Raw genomic sequence first — 22,207 nt, 5'->3', positions numbered from 1 at the left:
CTGTGAGTTCGAGCCCCGCGTCGGGCTCTGTGCTGACAGCTCAGAGCCTGGAGCCTGCTTCGGATCCTGTGTCTCCCTCTCTCTCTCTGCCCCTTCCCTGGCTTGTGCTCTCTCTCAAAAATAAACTTTAAAAAAAAATTTTGCCATTCTTGCTTCATTGTAATTTTTAATCCAAGAAATTTCCCTCAAAGTACTATCAGTAACACCTGCAGAAAAACTGAAGGGCACAGGAAGTCATTGTCGCACAGCAACAGGGCAGCAGCCAGCAGGGTCTTCCGAACATAGCGGGTGCAGAGGGCTTTTTATTTCTGCCATTACTTAAAATTTCCCAAGCTCATTATACATTAATCCTATGCTTACTGTGATATTAGTAACGTGCACCCTTCAACATTACACTTACCCACATTTTACTTAAAATTCTCCATCTGCAATCTAGCCTTCACTTCTCAAAAACCAGTAGTTACAAGTTGGCCCTGGTAAACGGGTGAGGCAACATATTTCTCTACCCAGAGTTTGCAGATTTCTTACATTTTCCCCTACAAGTTTTATAAAAGCTAATTTTAAAACTTTTCCAGGGGCACCTGAGGGACGCAGTGGGTTAAGCGTCTGACTGCATACTGATTTCAGCTCAGGTCACAATCTCACAATTCGTGGGATAGAGCCCCATGTCGGGCTCTGTGCTGACAGCGTGGAGCCCGTTTGGGATTCTCTCTCTCCCTCTCTCTCTGCCCCTCCCCTGCATGTATATGCTCTCACTTTCTCTCACAAATTTTTAAGAAATATAAATATCATCCAAGTGGTTTGGTATTTTTTCCTCAATGTGGATTAAAAACACTCCCAACAGAGCTCTGCAAAATTCACCTAGTATTAAGCCCTTGCTTCATGGGGTCACTGTGGGGGACAGGGGGCCGGGGACAGGAGCAGGGGATGGGAATGTCATCTGCAAGAGCCCGGGAACAGCACCTAGAACAGGGCAGACACAGCAGTGGCACCAAGTGCATCGTACATAAGATCAGAAACAGTAACGAGGCTTCTCTAAGGAAAAGCAGGTAAACAGCAAGGAGTTAGCTTGTGTTCAAAAAGTTCAGAACATGTAAAACTCTCATTTCCCTTTTGCAGCTTCCTTTTTAACCCTCCTTGAATGAAACTCAAATTCCCTCCACAAAATGCAACTCTAACCGATTTATTTAAGCTAACCGTTAGCTTGACAATACTCCTCTCTGTGTCGAAGCAGGTAGGACAGCGGTGATCCCCAAACACCCACGAGTCAGGCTCTCCTTCGGCTCATGCTGCAAGACCACTGGTCTCGAAAACAATTTATTAAAACAGGACGTGAAAGCAAAGTCCCACAACTAGCTAATCTAAGTAAGTGCCATCACCCGCTAGCTCACAAGAGGGCTCGGAGCGTTTCCAGAACGACACCTGGGGCGGCCTCCCTGCACACAGCCCCCATTCCACACCATACCACATCTCTCTCCAGCCTCGCATGGTCAGCTTCACGGCTGCACCCCACGTGCTCTGCTCATGGCCTGGATCCTAACAACTTCCACGTGGATTTTTCCTCACTTCCCAGCACAGTCATGCACCCCCTTCCTTACCCACTTCACCAGCACCCATGACCAGGGAGCCCCTCCTTCACAAGTCACACCCTGACCCAGGAAGGCACGCTAAGCCACACTTCCGGAAGGAGAAAGACCACCTTTCGATTCTTTGCCTGTTAGCCATTTCATCACACATCTAAGCACTTTTATATTTATTCCCATACTTCCGTACGTGTGCACAAAGCAGAAAAAAATACCATCTTACAAGGGACCAGGGAAACACTTTAAAGCACACACATCTCTCCAGATTAACAGATTTAGGAGTCTTAAAATATAACCCCCAAAATACACAAGTCTCTCAAAAGCGGTCACGTGTAAACATCTGGAGAACCCGGTGATGAGCACACACCACACCCCAATGAAGAACAGCGGGAACAGAGCCAAAGCACCCGCTGGCTGTGCAGCGCCCTGTTCAGAGGCACGAGCACCTTTCTGGATACACCTGCACAGGCTCCTCTCCCCCAACATATTCCAAAAACCAGCTCTCTCCAACTTACCAAACTTCGATACTGGCCCTGGAACAATTTTGAAGTCCGACTGTGCGAAGGCTGGGCTCCCAGGGAGTCAAAAGACTTTATCCGATGAGATGAGGGCCGGGCACACACGGAGTCACTTCCCAGGCCGATGTCTGAAAAGGTCGTGCACAGAGAAGAGCGAGCTGAGACGCTGGACACCACGCACTCTCGTAGCACACCAGACTCTAAACTGGGGCAGCCCCCGGGGGACGCACGGCCAAAGCAACAAAGCGGGCCATTTATGCAGAGCAGTCCGTCTGCTACCCAGACAAGGTGCGCGCGCTCCAGGAAGTAACTCGAGAGAACTACTCATCCATCCCTCTCCAGTACAATCTTCACATTTCTTAAAGGTTTTGTAACTGGTTTTAATACTTTCCCTTCCCATGGAAAAAACAAGCCTCTCAAAGTAAGTCAGAGCACCAGCCAGGATTCAGCCCCAACACATCATCCCCGCCCACCCACTCCTCCAGAATTAAGCCTCAAAAAGGGCCATAAGCAGCAGGAATCCTCTTGCAACAAAAACTCCGACTTTAAACCAAGAGAAAAATCCCCTGACAGCTTTTAGCTAGAAACCTGAGCAGGACGACCTCAAAATGCAGACAGCCACGCCTTCCTTCCAAGTCACAGGAAGGATGGATGGAAACAGGTACTAAGGGGCCTAGCACTCTCCCTGAGTCTCTTCAGGAGCAGAGACTTAGGCCAACCAACAAGTAAATGTTAGCAACCCGCTTCTTAGAAGTCAGTTGACCAAAAAACAAGGCCATGAAGAGGTTTTCTAAGGAAATCGCCAGACCAAGATCCACACAGCTAGCATTCTCTCAAAGGCACTACATACGTAGGGGAGCCATCTATAAAAATATCCTTAAACGTGATCTCCAGTTCCTATTTTTCTGAAGGATCTGTTGGGGTTGGCTTACAGAGGGTCTTACAAAATTTTCCGCTGTCAACTGCAGGTCTGAAGTTATCACAGGAAGGCCCTGATTTCCAGCTGCTGTTGAGGTACACGGGCTGCGGCTCCAGGCTCCAGTTTTCCGAGAGCCGAGCAGGGCCGCTTCCCTGGGCTTCCGACTGGCTCCATGGACACTGGTGTCTGGAAACCCAGTCCTACAACAGCCTCGACAGCCCAGTCCTGAATCCCTACCAGGGCACCTCCAAAAGCCCCTACAATTCTCAGGTCCTGCTTCAGGCTGTGCATAATTGTCAGTGTTTTCTACTTCAGGTGGGCACGGGCCTTGGGAATCTCAAGCACAAAACCAGCTCCTCAAGGTCATTTCATGGAGATTCCACCCCCAGCAGCTGCACACTTGTCCTCCTCACCCCCGCCCCGCTGTCGCCTGACTCCACCTTTCAAGGGAACATTTAGTGCAATGAAGGAGTCCCACGACATCCCTTACACTTCCTGTCAGCTGTCTTTCTTCTGTCCAGTTAAAAGGCAAGTATTTATCAATACATCTGGAGACAAGGGTCTTCAAGTGGCAGAAGTGAAAATAGTAACAGACTTTTCTCATTCATTTAAAAGTGAATCTAAAAGGGAGTTAAAAAGACAGGGTCACTTCCAGCACACAGGCCTCAGGAACAAAATTTACAATCAAGTAGCCCAATATAAGAGCTAAAATTCCTTCCAGCTGAGAGACCATGTCAATGCTGAAGAGCCCCACTGATTCCCTAACTTCCAAGCAGGTTTCCAGAAAGGACATCTTACTCACTCCATGTCCAATGCTGTCAGGGCACAGGAGCACCACTGCTGCACAAGGAGGAGGGGGAAGCGACAGTAACGTGCCCGGGAGCGATGGGACCCAGGCCACGTTCTATTACAAGGAGCACACGCCCAAGGGCACAGATCACAGCCGGCCCCATCGCCTCCCCTCTCGTCCTCCCCAACTTGGCACCTGTCCCTCAACTGCAGCGAGACCCAGCATGCAGAAGCAAAGCCAAAGTGGCCCTCTTGTCCCCTACCAGACACCAGAGAAGGATGCCCTGGGAGCAGCAGGGTCACAGTAAAAAAACGACGTGTACTTGTCACATCTGCCATTCTTGTCCCGCCTGCCATGGAGCCCTCCATCAGCCCTCAGACGCTCCCGTGAAACTCTGAGGCACAGATGGTTATTAGAAGCAGCTGGCACACAGGCCCCACATGGCGAAGAAACACAACCGTACCCTCTGCACCAGTTGCTTCTTCCGTTAAATTCCGGGGATCTGATCTACAGGTTTCCATCATTGTATTACCCCCACCGCTACATAATCTTTCTAATAGGCTTGTTCGCCGTCAAGCTAGCGTTTTTACAATGTGGGACTAGAGAAGGCAGCTTCACTGCCTAATAACCTCCACAAAATGCCACGAAGTTCTGTTTGCAGAACATCACGTGGGAGGATAATACTAACTACATTTATCTTTGTACCCCCCCCCCCACCTTCTCCATCCTGGTCGTTCTCCCTCCTCCTGGAGTCAGAACCTCACCGACAATCCCACACTTGATCACAGAAGGTCCTATCTTATCAATGGAGCGAATTCCCCAGATAATCCATCTCAACAGCCCTAGGAGGTTTTCAACTTCAAACCGCACAGATAGGCTGGGAAAACGCAGCCACATCAAAAGCCCTGCCTGGGGCTGGGGGGCAGCGGCAGGTGCTCTGGGTAGTGCCTCCCGCGCCCCCTCCCCCACCCCCCACCTCCGTGCAGACAGCCATCCCAGCAAGCAAGTTCTAGGAGGGGGCTACCTGAGCCCTGAGCAGAGAGCACCACAGAGCTGGGACTACAGCTTGCGATGCTTTGCTTCTGCTCCTCCCCACACCCCCTCTGAAGGGCCAGGAAAACAGGGACAAGAGCCCCTCAGAAAACCACTTGAGGTTCTCATCAAAAGACCCCAAGGTCAACATTCCCCCGTAAACCTGAAACTAAAACTGCGTAGAGGGAAATGGAAAAATAAAAATGACTTTAAGACAGAAGCGCCACTAAGTCCTTTTAGATCCACACAGCTCTCCAAAGACAGAGCTTCTCGCTGCTCGAAGACAGGCAGTGCCTCCCTCCAAGAAATGTGCACAGAAGCTCTCCTGTCCTCCCTGTACCTGGGAGCCCAGAAGAGCAGCACAGGGTGTCCTCAGCTCCACTCACCCCTTCACTGAAGGAGGGCCCGGGCTCCCAACACAGAACCCATACCCTGGGCACCGTCACAGCCCGCAGAAAGCCTGGCCGTGGCAGGGGGTTACTTTAGGGCTACCTCGCTGGCTGCCTCCTTGTCATGGTCACACCTCTCAAACTGGCACTACACCTGCTCCCTAAATGTAAGCTTTCATCAAAAGAAATAAAAACCCAGAGAAAGGTGCTTCTAGCTCCAAGACAGCCTGGGAGTCCACCCACACAAAACACCTTTCTCCTCTGCTAAGGTGGCAGGCAGCAAGCTTTCTGCCCACAGAAAGGAAAACACCTGCTATCCACCAGAGGCCCGAACAGCAAGACTCTGATCTAAGAAGAAAATATCACAGCAAAAATTAAAGCCAAAAATGTAAGAGGATAGGTTTGTTTTCTTTTTAATTCTATAATGCTCATGTCTGCCTTGCCAACCGAAACGCACATGTTTTTGCCCTTTGGTCTTCCCACCCCCTCAAGTTCAATAAAAAGTTCTTACCTGCTGTTACTTTGTTTAGAGTCACTAAGGAACTGAGGACCTTGTTAAAATTCTGCCCCTGATACAAATCATTTGCATCAAATGTCTGAAAGGAAAAATTAAACAAGTTAGTAGGGTCTCCTCTGTCGGGTACAGGACAAACGAAGTTCTCACAGCAACAGGAGGACCACAGCAGGATTCGCTGAGCAAGTCCTTAAGAGGCAGCCCAGCCTGCAGGAGCAGACCGGTGGCCTCAGCTTCCAGGAGAGGGCAGGGGCCAGTCAGAGCTCCCGGTGCAGGCACACTCTGATGTGGGGCAGGAGACCAGCGTCCTCACTGCCAACTCCCCACCTGGCCCAACCCCCTCGGCAACACGGGGTGGAGCCCCATGAGCTACTGGGCTTGCTTCTAGATCCTGTCCCAGCCCCAAGTCCACTCCACAGCCAAGCACAGCAAGAGAAACACATGCGGACAGCAGGAGGAAGGGAAGACAGAAGTGGATTCCGGAAGAGGGACAGACCAGTAGCTCCGGGGACACCTCTGCTCTCCAGGCACCGCACTGAGGCCTGACCGGGATGGGCTAGTTTACACCTCCTCCAACCTCGGCCACCTACAGACCCGGCACACAGGAGAGTCCATCCCGGCACGCAGGTGCACGTACACACACACACACACACACACACACACACACACACACACACAGAAGCTGAGAGAACACGTCAGCTTGCCTAGATACCTTACAGCTGGTCTGCAAGTGTGCGCACAGGCACACACACAGATCTCATTCCCAAATACTGCCTGGAGGACACACACGGCTTTTGATCATCAGGTAACCACCACAAAAGATTGTAACAGTAAAATCACCCACAACGGTGCCAGAAAAATTATGAAAATATTTCTTTCAGGATGTCGATAACAAAGGTGTATTTAGAGACCCAAACGTAAACTGTGTTAACAGCCTTAAGTTTCTCGCACCGGGGCAAAAATGAACAGACATCACCAGCCACTCCAGGAAGGAGGGTCAGGAGAAGGAGGGCCCGGCCACCTCTCCCCTCCTCCCTCCCCTCCTCCACTTCACATCCTGCCAGGAACCCCTCTTCTTCCTGCCTCCCAGCCCCCACCCCCTAAGTCCTCACAGGACTCCTGGCCACACTTCCGCACCAGACTAGGTCAGGCGCCCTAACCAAGCTCTCCCAGCACACTCACCTCAAGGACAACCTCACATCCCACGTGTATAGCCACCCTACACTGGAAAACCCACAAAACCAGAGTTTACAACTCCCAACATCTAGCAAAACGGCCAGCACACAGTACAAAAGGTCCAACGTCTGCTGAATGGATAAATGCACCAGTCAACCCATCCAGCCACCCTGCGGTGCTAAATGTCACCATGCGGGACATTCACACACAGAGCAGCTAAGGGGAGCCTTTCCAAATCTAATTGCTGCCTTCCTCAAAATTCTTCAGTTAATGGCCTTCTGCCTTTAATTTCTGAAATGAGTAAAAACCATGAGGTAGGTTTATTTAAACATGAGCAAACAGGGGCCCCTGGGTGGCTCAGTTGGTTAAGCGTCCAACTTCGGCTCAGGTCATGATCTCACAGCTCGTGGGTTCGAGCCCCGCGTCGGGCTCTGTGCTGACGGCTCAGAGCCTGGAGCCTGCTTCAGATTCTGTGTCTCCCTCTCTCTGCCCCTCCCCCGCTCACTCATGTGCTCGTGCGCATTCTCTCTCTCAAAAGTAAATAAACGTTAAAAAAATTTTTTAAAAAACACCAACAAACAAAAGAAAAACTGAAGAACTTCAAGAAAGGAGGCCATCAAATCATGGAGTCAAGGGAGGAGCTGGGCACACAGCTTGCTTTTTCTAAAAGCTGGAAGAAACTGAACAGAGCCTAACGCCTACATGTGACCGCATCTAAGCATTCCGGACAGTCACTGGTGCCATTTCTCACACAGCTGACGTACAAAATGAATCAATTTCACGCCAGACCCTTCCTGTAAAAAGCACCCCTTCCAACAGAGCGTCTTTAGAATCAGCTTATACAACACAGAATCTAATTCATTTGTGAGATTTCAGAAACGAGTCAAATGAGCATTATCTAGGCGGACACATCTACCTACGTTTTGTTTAACGTGTTAGTTGCATTTTTTAGGAGCACCATGAAGAGCATTAACTTTGACAGGCCTCTGCTTCCTTGTGTCGAACATCAACGTTCCTTTGTAAAACTCAGGAGCAGCTAATCTGCCCGTCTTTCAGCTCTGAAGTTCCAGTTTTAGAGATAGGAAAATTAAATACGCAGTACCCTATGAGAAGAATTCAACATAAAAAGGTCTACTAACCTTCATTGTGGTGAGGCAGCAAGTCACAAAACCCAGAAAAACAGGATGCTGAAAGCTGCAGCTTCCTGTTATTCCAGAACTATATATCTCTCTTACTTGGATACCAGGAAGCGTCTGGTTGGCCGAACCTTCCCACCGACGGGCTTCCATGTGACCCCACAACTTAAGTGGATTCACATCTGTGCTACATTTCTTCACAGGAAACTACACAACGAGAGGAGACAAACGCTTGCCGCTGAGAAACACACATTCTGAATCCATAAAATGTTCTGACTAAAGCCCAGCTCTAAAAAAAGACTATTTCCCGAATTAGGAAACTATTCAACCAAAAGAAAAAGAAAACCAGAAAACTCTTGAGTAAAGAGTCTGCACTAGGAGAAAAGTCTCATTAGAACTTCTGTTTTAGCGTCTCGGCACAAGTCAGCCCACACGCGGGAGAACGATCAGGACACCGGCACACTCCGTCGTCCAGGGCACTCCGCGCTTAAGGACACTGGCCCCACCTCAGGGCCTACCCATGTCGCCCAAAGAGCAGCACCGCCCACCCTGGCTGGAGTCGGGAGCCAGCGGGAGGAAGGAAGCCAACACTGGGGTCCGCTTTGCCTCCGGTGGCGGCGGAGCAGAGGTTCTCAGGAGAGGCTGCATCTCCAGGGATTCAGAAAACCAAGACACTCTGGCCAAACCCCAAGCCAGTGAAATTAGCATCTCTGAGGAACCCTGACCCCATGTGATTCCAGGCAGCAGGGGGAAAAAAGCCCTGGAGGGACAAGGAAGGTGTGAATCCTCTCCCCAGGCGGGCTCCACTCCAGACCAAGACCAAACTCACAGTGAGGAGGGACCACTCTGTGGCCCAGATATATTGGAAAAGCATATCCCCAAACACTCACCCTCACTTTCGCATTTACGTGAATTAAATGTATACAGCAGAATCCAATATTCTTGAAGTAAAATGATCCCGTTCCCCCCCTCAAAATACTAAATTTGTTGATATTTAGTATTTTATTAATCAAAAGCAACAATACTATAGTGACAGAGAGCAAACACGACCCCCCACGTGTTCCAAGTGACAACACAGCACTGTCCAAGGAGTCTGAGCCCTGAGCAGCCGGCCCTTTCCTGCGTGGAGGCTGCCCTCGCTTGTTATAGCCTCACAATGTACGGAAGCCCTCCCAGGCTTCTGCTTTCTCATCCTTAAAATGGGAAGGAGGGGCGCCTGGGTGGCTCAGTCGGTTAAGCATCCGACTTGAGCTCAGGTCACGATCTCGCAGTCCGTGAGTTCGAGCTCCGCGTCGGGCTCTGGGCTGATGGCTCAGAGCCTGGAGCCTGCTTCCAATTCTGTGTCTCCCTTTGTCTCTGCCCCTCCCCCGTTCATGCTGTGTCTCTCTCTGTTTCAAAAATAAATAAACGTTAAAAAAATTTTTTTTTTAAATGGGAAGGAAAAACATACTGACAAGGACAGAAAGCAACATGCAAATGTCTCACATGTTGGAGAAGGAACAGATTTTAAGAACTGAAGTCTTGCTCACCAAGCTTCAGGTTTCCTATAATACTGACCCATCAATAACCACATTCTACCATAGAAAACGGTTTTCTAAAACACAGTTACCAAGAAAAAAAGCTTCCTCGATGCCTGGGGGGTGCCCAGAAGCAGAGGCCTCACGGGACCAGAGAAGGGAGTACAGGCATCCACACCACGCGCCCTGGAGCACGACACTGCACCTCTCTGCATCCTGAAGGACCCTACTCCATCAAAGTGCTCAGGTTCCCACCCAAAACTCCCACCCCTGAAGCTGCTGCTTCTGACAGCCCAGCCCTCCCTCCCACTCACCTGTCCACCCTGACAGCGTGGACACCGCGGCACCCCAAGGCTCACGAGGGAAATACACCAGCACACAAGAGGAAGGGCGGCCCCGCAGCCTGCACACGGGTCTGCTCAAGGCTCTGGTGTACCTGCTGCCCGGCTCCCCGCCCTCGCTGGCCCCGGATGGCTAGCACTATGTGGGAACACTTCCGCAGAACAGCCATTCCCTGCGCGGTCTGCCCAACGCTCAACTATCCGCTGCCTTGTCACACAGTCAACTCTCAGGAGGGGAAACCACGGTCAGCTTCACCTGAGCCCATTCTTAACACAGTGGGAAACAATCGCAAACTCCAAGCAGCACGGGAGGCCAAGACGGGGAGGGGTGCAGGCAGCGTGAGCCTCAAGGGCAGCTGCTGTTAGCAGGGCTCACGCAGAGCAGACAGATGCCCTCAGCAGCAGGGGAGTGCCGCCCAGTAAGGCCACCACAGCACCCCAGCGAAAGGTCCTGCCTGGGGAAACAGACCTCCTTGCAACAGGAAGGAAAGGATATTAAATCGAGGCTCTGGGTCCGGGAGTCCCGCCTCCCCAGCCCAGAAGGGACTTCTAAGAACCTGCTGACACACTATGCAGCCTGAAGAGGGCCCACCCTCCCCAGCCTGGACTCGGATCCACCGAGGCAGCAGCATCGCTACACACAGCTCTCCTCTACACCTCGGGTCCCCAACTGGGCACCTGCCAGATGCCCCAAGAAACCTGGGGCTCCCTTCTGGCTGCAGCCCCCATTATGAGCTCACACGGGACCACACATCTACCAACCACCACCACATCAAGGAAGAAGGCTGCAGTTTTCTCCACCAAAAAAAGCAGTAAATGAAACTATTTCATTAGATAAAGATAATTAAGATAATCATCTCCTCCTTTAACAGGGAAGAATGCCAAATACCAAAAAGATTCTACCCCTGAATACATCATTCTCCTTGATTCGGCCAAAGCAGGGCACTGCTGGAATCCTCCTGAAAGCATCAGCATAAATAGCATCCCCACCCCAAGGCAGGCAGCACAGGACATCACAGACGGGCCAGCCACGGGGGCCAGCAGCACCAGCAGGGCAGAACCGGGCTCTCAGGTCCTCTGGTGGGACCTGCCCCCCATCTCCACTGGGGGGCGCCCACACGGGGTTAAACTCAACAAAAGAGCACACGGCTATGCCAGGGGACACCAAAAGCTACCAAGGAAGTCTCCAGGCTGTTTCTTTACAACTCTGGCCAGTCCCAGGTGTCCCTAAACAAGGTACAACCTGCAGAGAACCTTGAAAGAAAGGGAAGGCTCAGCGGAAGAGCTCCGAACAAAGCAGCACAAGCGAGACATGAGGTGGAGAGTGGACAGAGAGCGAGGCACAAGGCGGGAAGCGGCAGTGTCCGCAGGATACACACAACCACCACGCCAGTCGCTCTGCACAAACAGGAGCTCGAGGGGAAGTCAGTTCGGGACAGCACACGTACACCTGGGCCACCTCAGACCAACCGGGCCCTGTGGCCCCCCACACCTAGGAGCGTCCAGTCCAAACCAGGAGGAAGGGCACGGAGGGAGGGCACAGGAGCACAGGCCCGCCGAGGGCCCCTGTGGAAGGTCACTGCATGGCCCGGGCGCCGCTTCCCCGCCTGAGGAGGGAGAGAAACGCCACTGGCCAACCTGCAAGGCCCCCCTCACCCCCCGACACAGGACACCACTTAGAGGAGGACCATAAACTGGGAGGAAAGGAGAACCAGGGTCAAGAGAGCCGGCCTTCCCAGAACACCTCGTGAAGGCTGAAGGAGGAAAGCAGGGGAAGGAGTTACGAGGCCACAGAGGAGGGTTAGGGTGCCCCCCTGCACCAGAGCCACACCCCTGCACCAGGTTCCAGGTGGATGACAGGACACGGGAAAGGAGAAGTCAGCAGGACCCCAGCCCACCAGTGGGCAAGAGAATCACATGGCTCAGGAGAGGTGGGGGCAGGGCAAAGCCCCATTCCACCAGCACCTGCTCCAAGAGGTCAGGAGGGGTTTTTTCAAAAGAAAGGACAAGCACGCATGTTCACAGATGTGGAGCCCCTCAGCTCTAAACCAACAGCAGAGGGAGGAGGGCGCACCATCTGTGTCAGGAGGTCACGGTCAGGCCTGAGAGGCCACCCGCCCAGCAGAGGCCCAGACAAACCAACCCCTCGGAGCACCCACCCCACCCCCCGACCACTAACCCCAGAAATCCTGCCTGTGATGTCACCAGAAGGGCTAACACATACCACCAAAGACAGGGCGATCTGGCGAGGTTCACCCTCCCAGCCCGAACTTCCTCTAGTCCTCTAAACATCTTCTATTTTGACTTACACGGTCACATGCACTACCAAGTTTAGCTCCTGAACACACACCAGAAATCAGGAAGGCTCACCTATACAGGAAGACAGGGCTGTACCACACAAGTGAAGCAGACATCACCAGCATCCACCCGGCAGGGCAGTAACAGGAGGGTGACACCCCCGCCACGCTCCCCCCCCTCCCCGCGAGAGCTCCCCGAACGCACGAACCTCAACCTGACAGAGGAGGGCTGCATGAGGAGAAGCCACCGTGGTTCTCAGGAAAGCCTTAAGCAACAGAAGACTGCTCTGAAGTAAACGGGTTTCCAAGGCACAAGTTCTAAGAGCAGATGCGGACCCAATCTAGAACCGTCCCATTCATCACACCATTTTCTGACTTTTTGGTCTAACTCCAATTCACCGCAGCTGGTCAGTTAGCGCCAGCATCTGCTCCCCACCCCCTGCCACGCCTCCCCGTGGGCTCGGTCCACGCACCCACGCGCACCAGCTCTGAGCAGGATGATGCATGCCAGCCCCGAGCAGAAGCTGTAGGAGCCTTTGGGGGTATCCGCCCATCTGAAGGAGACAGGCAGGCCCAGGCCAAAACTGCAGCATTAAGATGACCCTGAGAGCACAGCAACACCCTATCTGTAGCTAACACGCAGCCAGGAGGATAAACCTCTGGGCTTCAGAGTCTCGGAGATGTGGGGGCTGAATGACAGCATCTGGCAAGAACTGGCAATACACCCACATGCCACATTTTCCACAACAGAAGGGATTCTTGAAGGGGACAGAGCACATCTTCAAAAAAAAAAAAGAAGACATTAAGTGAAACAGGTCATTTAGACTCAGGCCAAGTTAACACTAAAGGGTCAAAGTTAAAACCTCTTCACTGGATAAAACAACCCTCAGCTATTCAAAACAGGAAAAACTGTTCCCCACAAAGCACTTCTTATTGCAGAGCAAACGAGGTTTTCCCTTCCCTCCCAAACTCTGGACGCGGTCGTCACGTAACTGCTCAGGAGTGACGGCTTCACATAGCCTCCAAGAAGAAAAGACACCATGTGTCCACAGGCTGGCCCTGCAAGCACTCGATCTTTCTCACACACCCTCAACTGGTCCGCCACTCTACACCAGGTGCCCTAGGAACCAGAAGGCAGGCAGGGCCAGCAGAGCGACAGAGGGCTTCACCACCTTCAACCTCCACCGCCTAGACCGCCGCTCGGCATCTAAGTAACAGGTCCCTCAGCCTCAGGGCCCTCGACAACCTACCTCGCAGGTCCTGGGGTGTCAGCAGTTCCCAGCGGCTCCACCGGGGGACACAGCTCTGGTCTCTCGGAGGCGGCCTGAAAGCATCCCCAGGGCTGGGTCTCAACCAGGCTGCCCACCACAGACATGTGCTCCAGTCCTCACAGCAGCGACATGGGCACTCGACAGGAAGGCCAGCACAGTGCCTGCGACTCAGGACTGGAGACCTGCGTGCCATGCTGTCCCTAAGGAGGCCCCCGTGCGGCCCACTAGAGGGAAGGCCCCGGCCCCAACTTGAGAAACGAGTGCCCAGAAGTGTGAGCACAGTGCTTGAAAACCAGCACCATGTCCACCGCCACAGGAGTCCCAACTGCATGTACACCTCTCCCCTCAAATCAGGTGCCCACACCTCTTCCCTGGATGGCTCCGCTGTCACAGAATGTCACTCTGCATTCTGTGGAGTGCAGACACACCTCACAACGAAGTGGGACAGGGTTCCCAAAAATGTAACTAAAGGATGCCTAACGTAGTAAGGCCTGAAAGGCTCTCCCCACCAACCCCCCCCCCCGCCCAGCTCACAATGGGGGCCTTGCTTCACCCTGACTTCCAAATGTCACTGATGATACTGGAAATCAGAACGTCTTCCACACAATAAAAAAGCAAACCACAGCACCAAGTTGATGGTGTCACTCACCATATAACAAAGACCCCCTCAGTCAAATCTTTCGACTAGAAATAAAATCCGAACCAGCTTAAATGAAACAGCACTGTTCGGGTAACAAGTCGAAAAAGTTAAGAGCCACAGTGCAGAAGTCATAAGTTCTGGGCCATCTTTTTGTCTACTGTCTCCGGCATGGGCTGCAGTTTCAGGAACATTCCTCCTACTGAGGTTACGCAGCCCCCGGCAACAGCAACGAGCCTGCCATCCCAGCAGCGAATGGCTGGCCGTGAGCCACCGGTCACAACCCCACAGCCGGAGAGGCAGAGGGGCCCCGGGAGCCAAGGTGACACACACATCCTCCCAGCATCTTGTGCACGACCCCAGTAAGCAGGGTGGGGACCCCCTGCAGCACTGGGGGCTACACAGAACCTGAGAAACAGGGTAGTGGAGATCTGTGGGCTGCCTTGGCTGCCCTCTGCACGTTCCCCAGGGCTCGACCACCACCCACTGACTGCAGACCACCAACCACAGCCACTGAAGAGAACGCGTGCCTAAGTTATGCCCCTGGCTGAGGATACCATGGGTACATGCAACAAGAAAATCACAGGGAACATACAGACATTCTTTCTACCATCTCAGGGCTAAAGGAGAGACCCCCACAAGGGGAGGCCAGCCAAGCACGTTCAACTCTTGTAGCTTTAATGTTCCAAATGCAAGGAGCCAGGTCAGCTCCTCCAGGGAGTTTATGAGGAAGCTATTTCTGACGCAAGAAACTTACTCTTGGCACGGTTCTGGAGTGTAGTTCGCCAAGTTAAAAATATAATTTTGTCCTATCACATTGTCAAGAGAAATTGGATTTTGTGGCAAGAAGAGTAGAAAGGAGTCTTGAAGTCCTGCTATTTCAGTTTACTGCAAATGGTCCATACTGATGGGGACACGGGAGGAACAGGACTCTGCAGTGATTTCGCCCCCTTGGCTTCTGCAGGTTTGTTCTTAGTCCTGCCTACTCCTCCACTCCAGGGATAAAACTAGTTTGGCGATGGCTTCTATCAATACCTACCAGTCACCCAGTGTGCCCCCAAACAACTTTCCACTTTAAAATGAGAATTAAAGCATATTCAACGCTGTGCATTTGACCGTATCAACACCCACATACGAACGAGGGCAGGGACCACCCAGATCAAAAGAAACCCCAGCCCCATGTTTTAGGTGGTCTACAGGAAGGGGTGGCGGGGGGGGGGGGGGGGTAGGGGGTGGGAGTGATAAAACCCTGAGAAGTGGGGAAGACCACCGGAGCAAAGAAAGCACCAGCTGGCTTTCAGCCTCCACAAACAGAAAGCAGCAGAGAGGCCAAAGCCCCACCAGGCAGGGAGGGAGGCTCCAGCATCCACGGAGGCCTCTGGGCGCTGTGCTCAAGACTTCACGCCAACCTTATTTTACAAAGAAGACCCGGCCCCCAGGACGACGGTGTGATGGTCTGGGAGAAGAAGACAGGAAGCCGGTGAACCATTGCATTCTCCTGCAGGCGTACACGGGGGTCCACAGCAAGCGGGGCAGGGGGCTCAGACACCCATGCACAAACACAGCGCCCCACCAGCCTGCAGCAGGCCCCCAGGCTGTCCGCAATGCCAATGAGGTGAGTCTGAAAAGAGCAGCCCTCCGGTGTCAAACAGGGGTCGGGGCAGAAGGACTCAAATAAGTTAGGTGCTAACGTTTAGAGCCAGGAAGGTAACAAGTACACTGCATTAACTTTAAAACTTAGCGTGAATAGTTACAAAAGTCAAACTTTGAGAAACATCTCAAAGATGTTAAAGTGCAAGGGTGCCTGGGTGGCTCAGTCGGTTAAGCATCCGACTTCAGCTCAGGTCATGATCTCACAGCTCATGAGTTTGAGCCCCGCATCAGGCTCTATGCTGACAGCTCGGAGCCTGGAGCCTGCTTCGGATTCCGTGTCTCCCTCTCTCTCTGCCCCTCCGCTGCTCACACTCTGTGTGTCTCTCTCTCTCAAAGATAAACAGACATTAAAAAATATATATAAAAAAAAAAAGCTGGGAAAGTGCAAATGCGAACTACCTCTCATCTCTCCCAAAGTTCCACTGAAAATGACAAAAGAGGCTTTAAGTAATAAAATAGGAATTTACTGCAGCGCTAAATGGGGCAGGGGGCAGGGGGCAGGGGCCATGAGCAATCTAAGCAAGGCCTCAGGGGATTCCACAGCACAGGAAAGGATGGGCCATACTTCTAAGGGGACCCAGGAGCACCTCGGTGACTGCTCCAGCAGGAGGACAGGAAGCAGCACTTCTCCAGGAGGAGGCCAAGCACTCAGACCTCTGCCCATAAGGAAAGCTGGCTGCCTACACCAGATCCCTAACAAGTCACTAAGTCCAGGTACTACTGGACCCACTAACAGACACAGAAGACAAAAAAGGAGACAATTCTACCTAAAATGAAATACCCTAAGAGCCCCACCATAAACTTCAAGCCGGGGCCGCCCTCTAGCTGGAGTGAGACACGGGAACTGGGGTACAGAGAAGGCTCATCCCTCTACCCTGCTCAGGGAGAGCATCCAGACCCTTCCCCCCAGATTTCCCACACCTGTTCCCAGCCTGGCCCCTTACAGGGCCCCTCTCGTCTCACCTATACAGCTGTACATTCATGTCAGCTATGGGGCCTTTATTCATATTACAGGAACCGCAAAGTCCAGCTTTTTAAAAGCCCTGGACGTTACATACAGAACAGAGGCGAACAGAACTCAGACCGGGAGCAGCAGCCTGGCTATAGGCCTCAGGGCCCAAGAAGCACAGCAGAGGGTTGTCTGGGTTCTGTGGGGGTTTTTGTTTTGTTTTGCTTCAGATGCAGCCCAGATGCACCAAAAAAAAAAAAAAAAATACAAAAACAGCCCCAGAAAAAGCTTGCCCTCTCTGGCTGGAGCACCAAGAAAGGGGCAGCACAGCAAAAAGGAAATTTCTAGACACTAGCCCTGCCCACCGAATACCGAGGGGGAACATGGCCAATCCCACCACTCACGGCCATAACAAAGTGCCCCTCATCCAGTCTGCCCCCCAAGCCCCATGGAGTCACACTGTGGGTTCCTCCTCTTCCACACAGGGGTGAGCTGCAAGAGGAAAGATCAAGAAATACAGGTTTCTTGGGGCACCTGAGTGGCTCAGTTGGATAAGTGTCCAACTTCAGCTCGGGACATGATCTCACGGTCCATGGGATCGAGCCCCGCGTTGGGCTCTGTGCTGACAGCTCAGAGCCTGGAGCCTGCTTCGGATTCTGTGTCTCCCTCTCTCTACCCCTCCCACACTCGCATTCTGTCTCTCCCTCTCAAAATGAATAAACTGTTTAAAAGAAAAAAAAAAAAGAAATACAGGTTTCTGGTACAGCATTTAAATGTGTAAAAGTACTGAAAACCTAAGAATTACTAGACAATGCAATTAGTGAAAACCAAGATACAGAGATGTTTCAAGGAGCTGGGAGGCAGGACAAGCGCACTAAATCCATCCCATTCTCGGGGATCCAAAGGAAGGGAGCCACGGTGGGACCACAGAAGCAGATCAGGACTTTTAAAGGTGAAAATCCAAAGGTCTTCGTGACAATTAGCTATCACGACAAACTGAGAAAGTACTCTTTAAACTGCTCAACCCTGTACAGACAGAACTCTCAGTAGACAAGCAGTTCCAGTTTTGAGTGAGCAGAGAAGACAGACAGTACTTGGTACCTGACAGGAGACTTGAATAGATGCCGTCCACATGCCCAGACAGATGTTCAGGTCGGTGTTATTTCAAGGTACGTACATTTAACAGAGCCTGTTAGCAGGCACACAAGGACATAACAGGACTACAACATGACTGCTGGCACAATGCCTCCCTAGAGCAGTCTACAGCCTCCTGGTCTCAGGTCTAACCTTGGCAGGGCTATGCTGAGAGTCCTGAGGGCTGGGACCAACTGCTTAAAAAAAAAACAAACAAACAAAAGCAACCACCACCAAAAGCAGCAGCTTTCCAAAAATGCTAAAATGCTTGGGTACCTGTCTGTGCCTATTATAATCTTCCACACTGAAACGTTCCCCTCAAGTTCAAGGGTATGACATATCCCAAGGAAGGAAGACCCCAAATGCCACAATTCAGATTCTCTTTCAATTCCTATTCGGGACAGCTCATCAAATCCACGATGTTTTGTTGGTTCAGCTCAACCAAGGCCAACCAGGGAGCTGCTGGCTTTACCCACCCAGGTATCCGCCCACTCACCTTCTCAAGTCTGGCCACGTGAAGTGTCTCTCTCCGCACCCCAACCCCATGTGCTCCACTCCAGCAGGACTCCAGCCTCAGCCCTGGATCCCACCTGCATGCTTCCACCCTACTTGCCACACATGGCTGAGGCTCCAGAGACACATGTTGTGCATGGATACTTTTCCCCAGGGCAAAGCAGGGTTCCAGAAGGTCCTCATCAACTGTGTGCAGACTGACCACCACCTGGAGAAACACTTTCCCATTCTCCACTTGCAATGAAATACAAACTTGCTCTTCAAGATCTTTGAACCTGTCCTATCCAATAAATGGTCAAAGGATCCCCTTCTACCCCAGCGGTGTTACGGCAGGCTCCCCGGGAATGCTGCCCCATCACGGGACGTTCCCTGCTACCCCATTATGAGCCCAACGAGATGCTCAAAGACACCCTGAAGACGTTAAGTTTCATCTCAGAAGATGGGAAGTTTCCAGGTCTCGTCAGGGCGAAGACAGGTCAGAGCCGGGGCAGTTGTGAAACCTCCACACCTGCTTCCCAGCCCCTAAGCAGCCTTGCCTGGTCCTCAAAATAGGACATCTGACTGATGGCCGTGAGACTCCCAATGATGATCCAGAACAGACACACACACTTTGTTTTACATTACAACCAGTATACAAACACAAAACCCACATAATAAACATGCAATTTAATAACCTCACACTGAAAGAATTAGCAAATGCAGCTAGGACGGCATTTACTCAAGCTTTAAATAAAGTTGCTAATGACCACTGGTTCAAAGTCGTTCCTAGGTTATAAATCCTTCACTACGCTGAAAGGCTTCAGGGAGTTACACGTCACACCCATCATGATGGGGGACACACAGAACACAAAGATTCTGCAGGTAAACTTGCTAAGTCACATGTAAATCCCCTCAGCTGCATGGTACAGGCTGCTGGTCTCTACGTGAACACATTTACCAACAAGACACTGCATCGCACCGCACCTCAAAATGCACCTCTCCTCTTCCCTTTCATGGGGCGTCCAACTAACTGCACTGACCCGGTGCCCTTGCTGCAGCAGACCGGTTATTCTAAACTTACAAGGTGTGGACTCTCCCTAAACCTGGAGTCAAATACCAGCACTGCCCCTTGGTAAACATTAGACACCGGGCATCTCGTGGACCCACTCCCCATCTTGGTCTCCCTTCCCTGGACCGGGGCTCCCCGCGCCCCCCTCACAGCACCGCCTTGTGGCTGACTCGGCACTGAGGGGCCACACGGCAAGTAGTCAGTATTGCTACAAAGCCGCTGGTACGCAACTCTAAGAACTTATTTCCACCTCTCTGCATTTCTACCATTTCTCCTCATACACAAATGTTGTATCTGTACTCCTTCCTTCCTCTTAACTTTCCTATACGCTCCTGAGGCCCACGTGGATGAAATGCAGCTCCCGGCGTCAGCAAGAGTCGGGGACTAATATTTGCTGGATGGACAATGGAAAGCTGGCACAAAAGGTAAACAGAGCTCAGAAGTGAATGGCCAGGTTCACAAAGGACACCGTAGGACCTTCACACAGATTCTTGAAAGCACAGGTAAGCTCTTCCACCGGCCAAAATACACACAACTTTCTAACTTACAAGCCAAACACCACGCCAAACGTCCTTGCCCAGAACCAAGATCTCAAAGGCAGTGTGCACCAGAAGGCACCAGTACCACGCAGCTACCACCACGACACCAATCAGTTCAGGAAGGGTCATCACAGGATGCTAAGTGCATCAGATGAAAGGCTGTGGGGCACCACCCCACAGATTATGTACTAAGCACAAAGACAAAGACCACCTTTACAATGCAGAGACCTGGCGGATGTCACCTTAGCCAAGGGATGAAACTCAGTGCCAGCGGTATGAAGTGTCAACATGAAGCACTTCTGATAGGACCCATGGAAATATAGATCATCAGTGTGTAGAATTCTTACCTAAAATGTCCAACCTGAACCAGACTCTACGGGGTTAACAACGCTGGACTCCCCAAAAACATAAGAGTCCTAATAAACGTGAAAGGTAGAAGAACGGTGTGGGGAAACTAAGGAAGAATATTCTCATCTTAAAGACGTACATACGGGGTGTTCAGAGGCAGGCATGTGGAGGCCTACCACGTGGTTTAAGTGGCTAGAGAATATGTGAACACTCAGAGCCAGGCGGCAAAGTGTCTGTATGGTGACCTAAGTGACGGCACAGGACGTCACACTACCTTCTAATGTGTTAGCTTAGGTTTTTCCAAGAAAAGGGCAAGGGGCAGGTCAGGAGGTTTGTTTGAGCTCCCCAACACTACCCCCAGCATCTTTTAAGTAGAAAATGAAAGCATTCCCTCACCATCCACAGACCAGATCAGCCCCATGTCACTTCAGGATCTCAGTCGCTGCCTCAAAAACCCCCGCCCCAGCTCAGCCGACTGGCTGCTTCTGCCAGAAGGAGGGCTGAGGAAAGTACACTTCCCACTGTGCCTGTCCTAAGCTGGGCAGGATCCTTGGCCTTTCTGTAAGTTTGAGGGAAATTGCCACAATTCTCCCCACCTCACCAAACCCTAATTTGAGGGACCCAACTGGGTCAGCTTTAAAAACCAACTAATTAAGTCAGGCTTTCCAGGGGGACTCTGGAATGTTTTAAAAGCTCCACAACTCTGCAACCCAAGGGGACCCCATCCGTTCTAACCTACAAGTCCTCCCTGAAGGGATGGAAGGGGACGCATCCCCCTCAGCCTGGAGGAAGGTGGGAAGAGCCACAGCATGTCCTGTCCTAGCACTTCAAGTACAGACCAGTGAGTTTCCCTCAACTACCCGAGAAAACACCCAATGCAGACTAATATAAAATAGATTGGAAATACATATTCCGGTTAGAAAACTATTTTTTACAAAAACATACGAAGGGCAGATTTCACATCCAAATGTGGTCTGAGAGGCCTTGGACTTTGTTTTGCTTGGTCATCACTCACTGGGAACTGGCCCTCTCGCCGGTTCCCAGGACCTACAGGAACTCCTCGGGGACGCAAACTGCTTCGGGCAACTACCTGCCAGGAAAAGGTCTCCCCTTCCCAGGCGGCCAGCGGGGATTCTGCTGGTTTTTAAAGCCCAAGTAGAGAAGTGAGGACTAAGACATCCTGAGAAGCCTCAAACAAGGTGGGAAAAAGGACAGATGTGGGAAGGCACCACGCTAAGTGACCAGCATCTTTTCTGGGCAAAGAGAGCACTCAGGATTCTGCAGACCGTACATGCTCAAGCTCTAGATTCATGCCACTCCCACTCATCAGTCCTGACATTTTTAACCAAGAGGCCTTACTGGAGAATAAAAGATAGTCCTTCGATAAAGCACTTCCCTTTCAACTGGCCAACACTGACCATCCTATTCAACCGCAAAGCAGAAAGAACACACGTGCAGCCTAGTGCTGTTCAGGAGAATACAGGGCTCCTACCCAGAAACCCTTTCCCCACTGCGCGAGGCCATGAGGGTGCACCGGACGCTGGGGGAAAGCCTTGCCAGCGACCCCCGGCCAGGCGTGCGGTCGGCCGGGCTGGCCCACACAAGCCACCCCCCCCCCATCCGGCACCTAAAGGGACAGATGCAAGCACACCACAGGCTGGGGGTCCCAGCATGGGGCAGGCCTGCCCCCCTCCTCAGCTGGCACAACCCTGCCTACATGCCACACGCATCCAGAATGCATGTCCCACCCAACCCGCCTCCGCTCCATCAGTGCCTCTACCTGACCCGTCTCCAAAGTCACCCAAGGACGAGGACCAGCCTGCAACAGGAATCTGGGCCCTTTTTAGATTAGGGCACAAAAGGTCAAGAGTTACGTGGGTTTCTTCAATACGCACCTGCCCAC

At 51.9% G+C, this 22,207-nt stretch overlaps 1 protein-coding gene across 16 annotated transcripts in view; it reads right to left on the bottom strand.

Annotated features, from left to right (window-relative positions):
* ARHGEF7 (Rho guanine nucleotide exchange factor 7) overlaps window positions 1-22,207 on the bottom strand; it is a 134,674-nt gene that overhangs the window by 70,479 nt on the left and 41,988 nt on the right. For 5 of the 16 annotated variants that reach the window (XM_043593173.1, XM_043595265.1, XM_043590785.1 and 2 more), the window contains exons 3-4: window positions 5,743-5,827; window positions 2,099-2,229 (exon numbers count right to left, since the gene is read on the bottom strand). The exons of 4 other annotated variants lie outside the window; for them this stretch is intronic. In XM_043593173.1, the coding sequence (XP_043449108.1) occupies window positions 2,099-2,229; window positions 5,743-5,827 (216 nt within the window). Of the gene's footprint in view, window positions 1-2,098; window positions 2,230-5,742; window positions 5,828-8,060; window positions 8,177-22,207 lie in introns of those variants that run through there. 7 more of the 16 variants (XM_043590193.1, XM_043591625.1, XM_043600740.1 and 4 more) reach the window with 4 other exon arrangements.

The sequence above is a fragment of the Prionailurus bengalensis genome, chromosome A1 (genome assembly GCF_016509475.1).
Source record: "Prionailurus bengalensis isolate Pbe53 chromosome A1, Fcat_Pben_1.1_paternal_pri, whole genome shotgun sequence".
NCBI lineage: Eukaryota > Metazoa > Chordata > Mammalia > Carnivora > Felidae > Prionailurus > Prionailurus bengalensis.
This window is presented reverse-complemented; position numbering and strand designations above follow the sequence as displayed.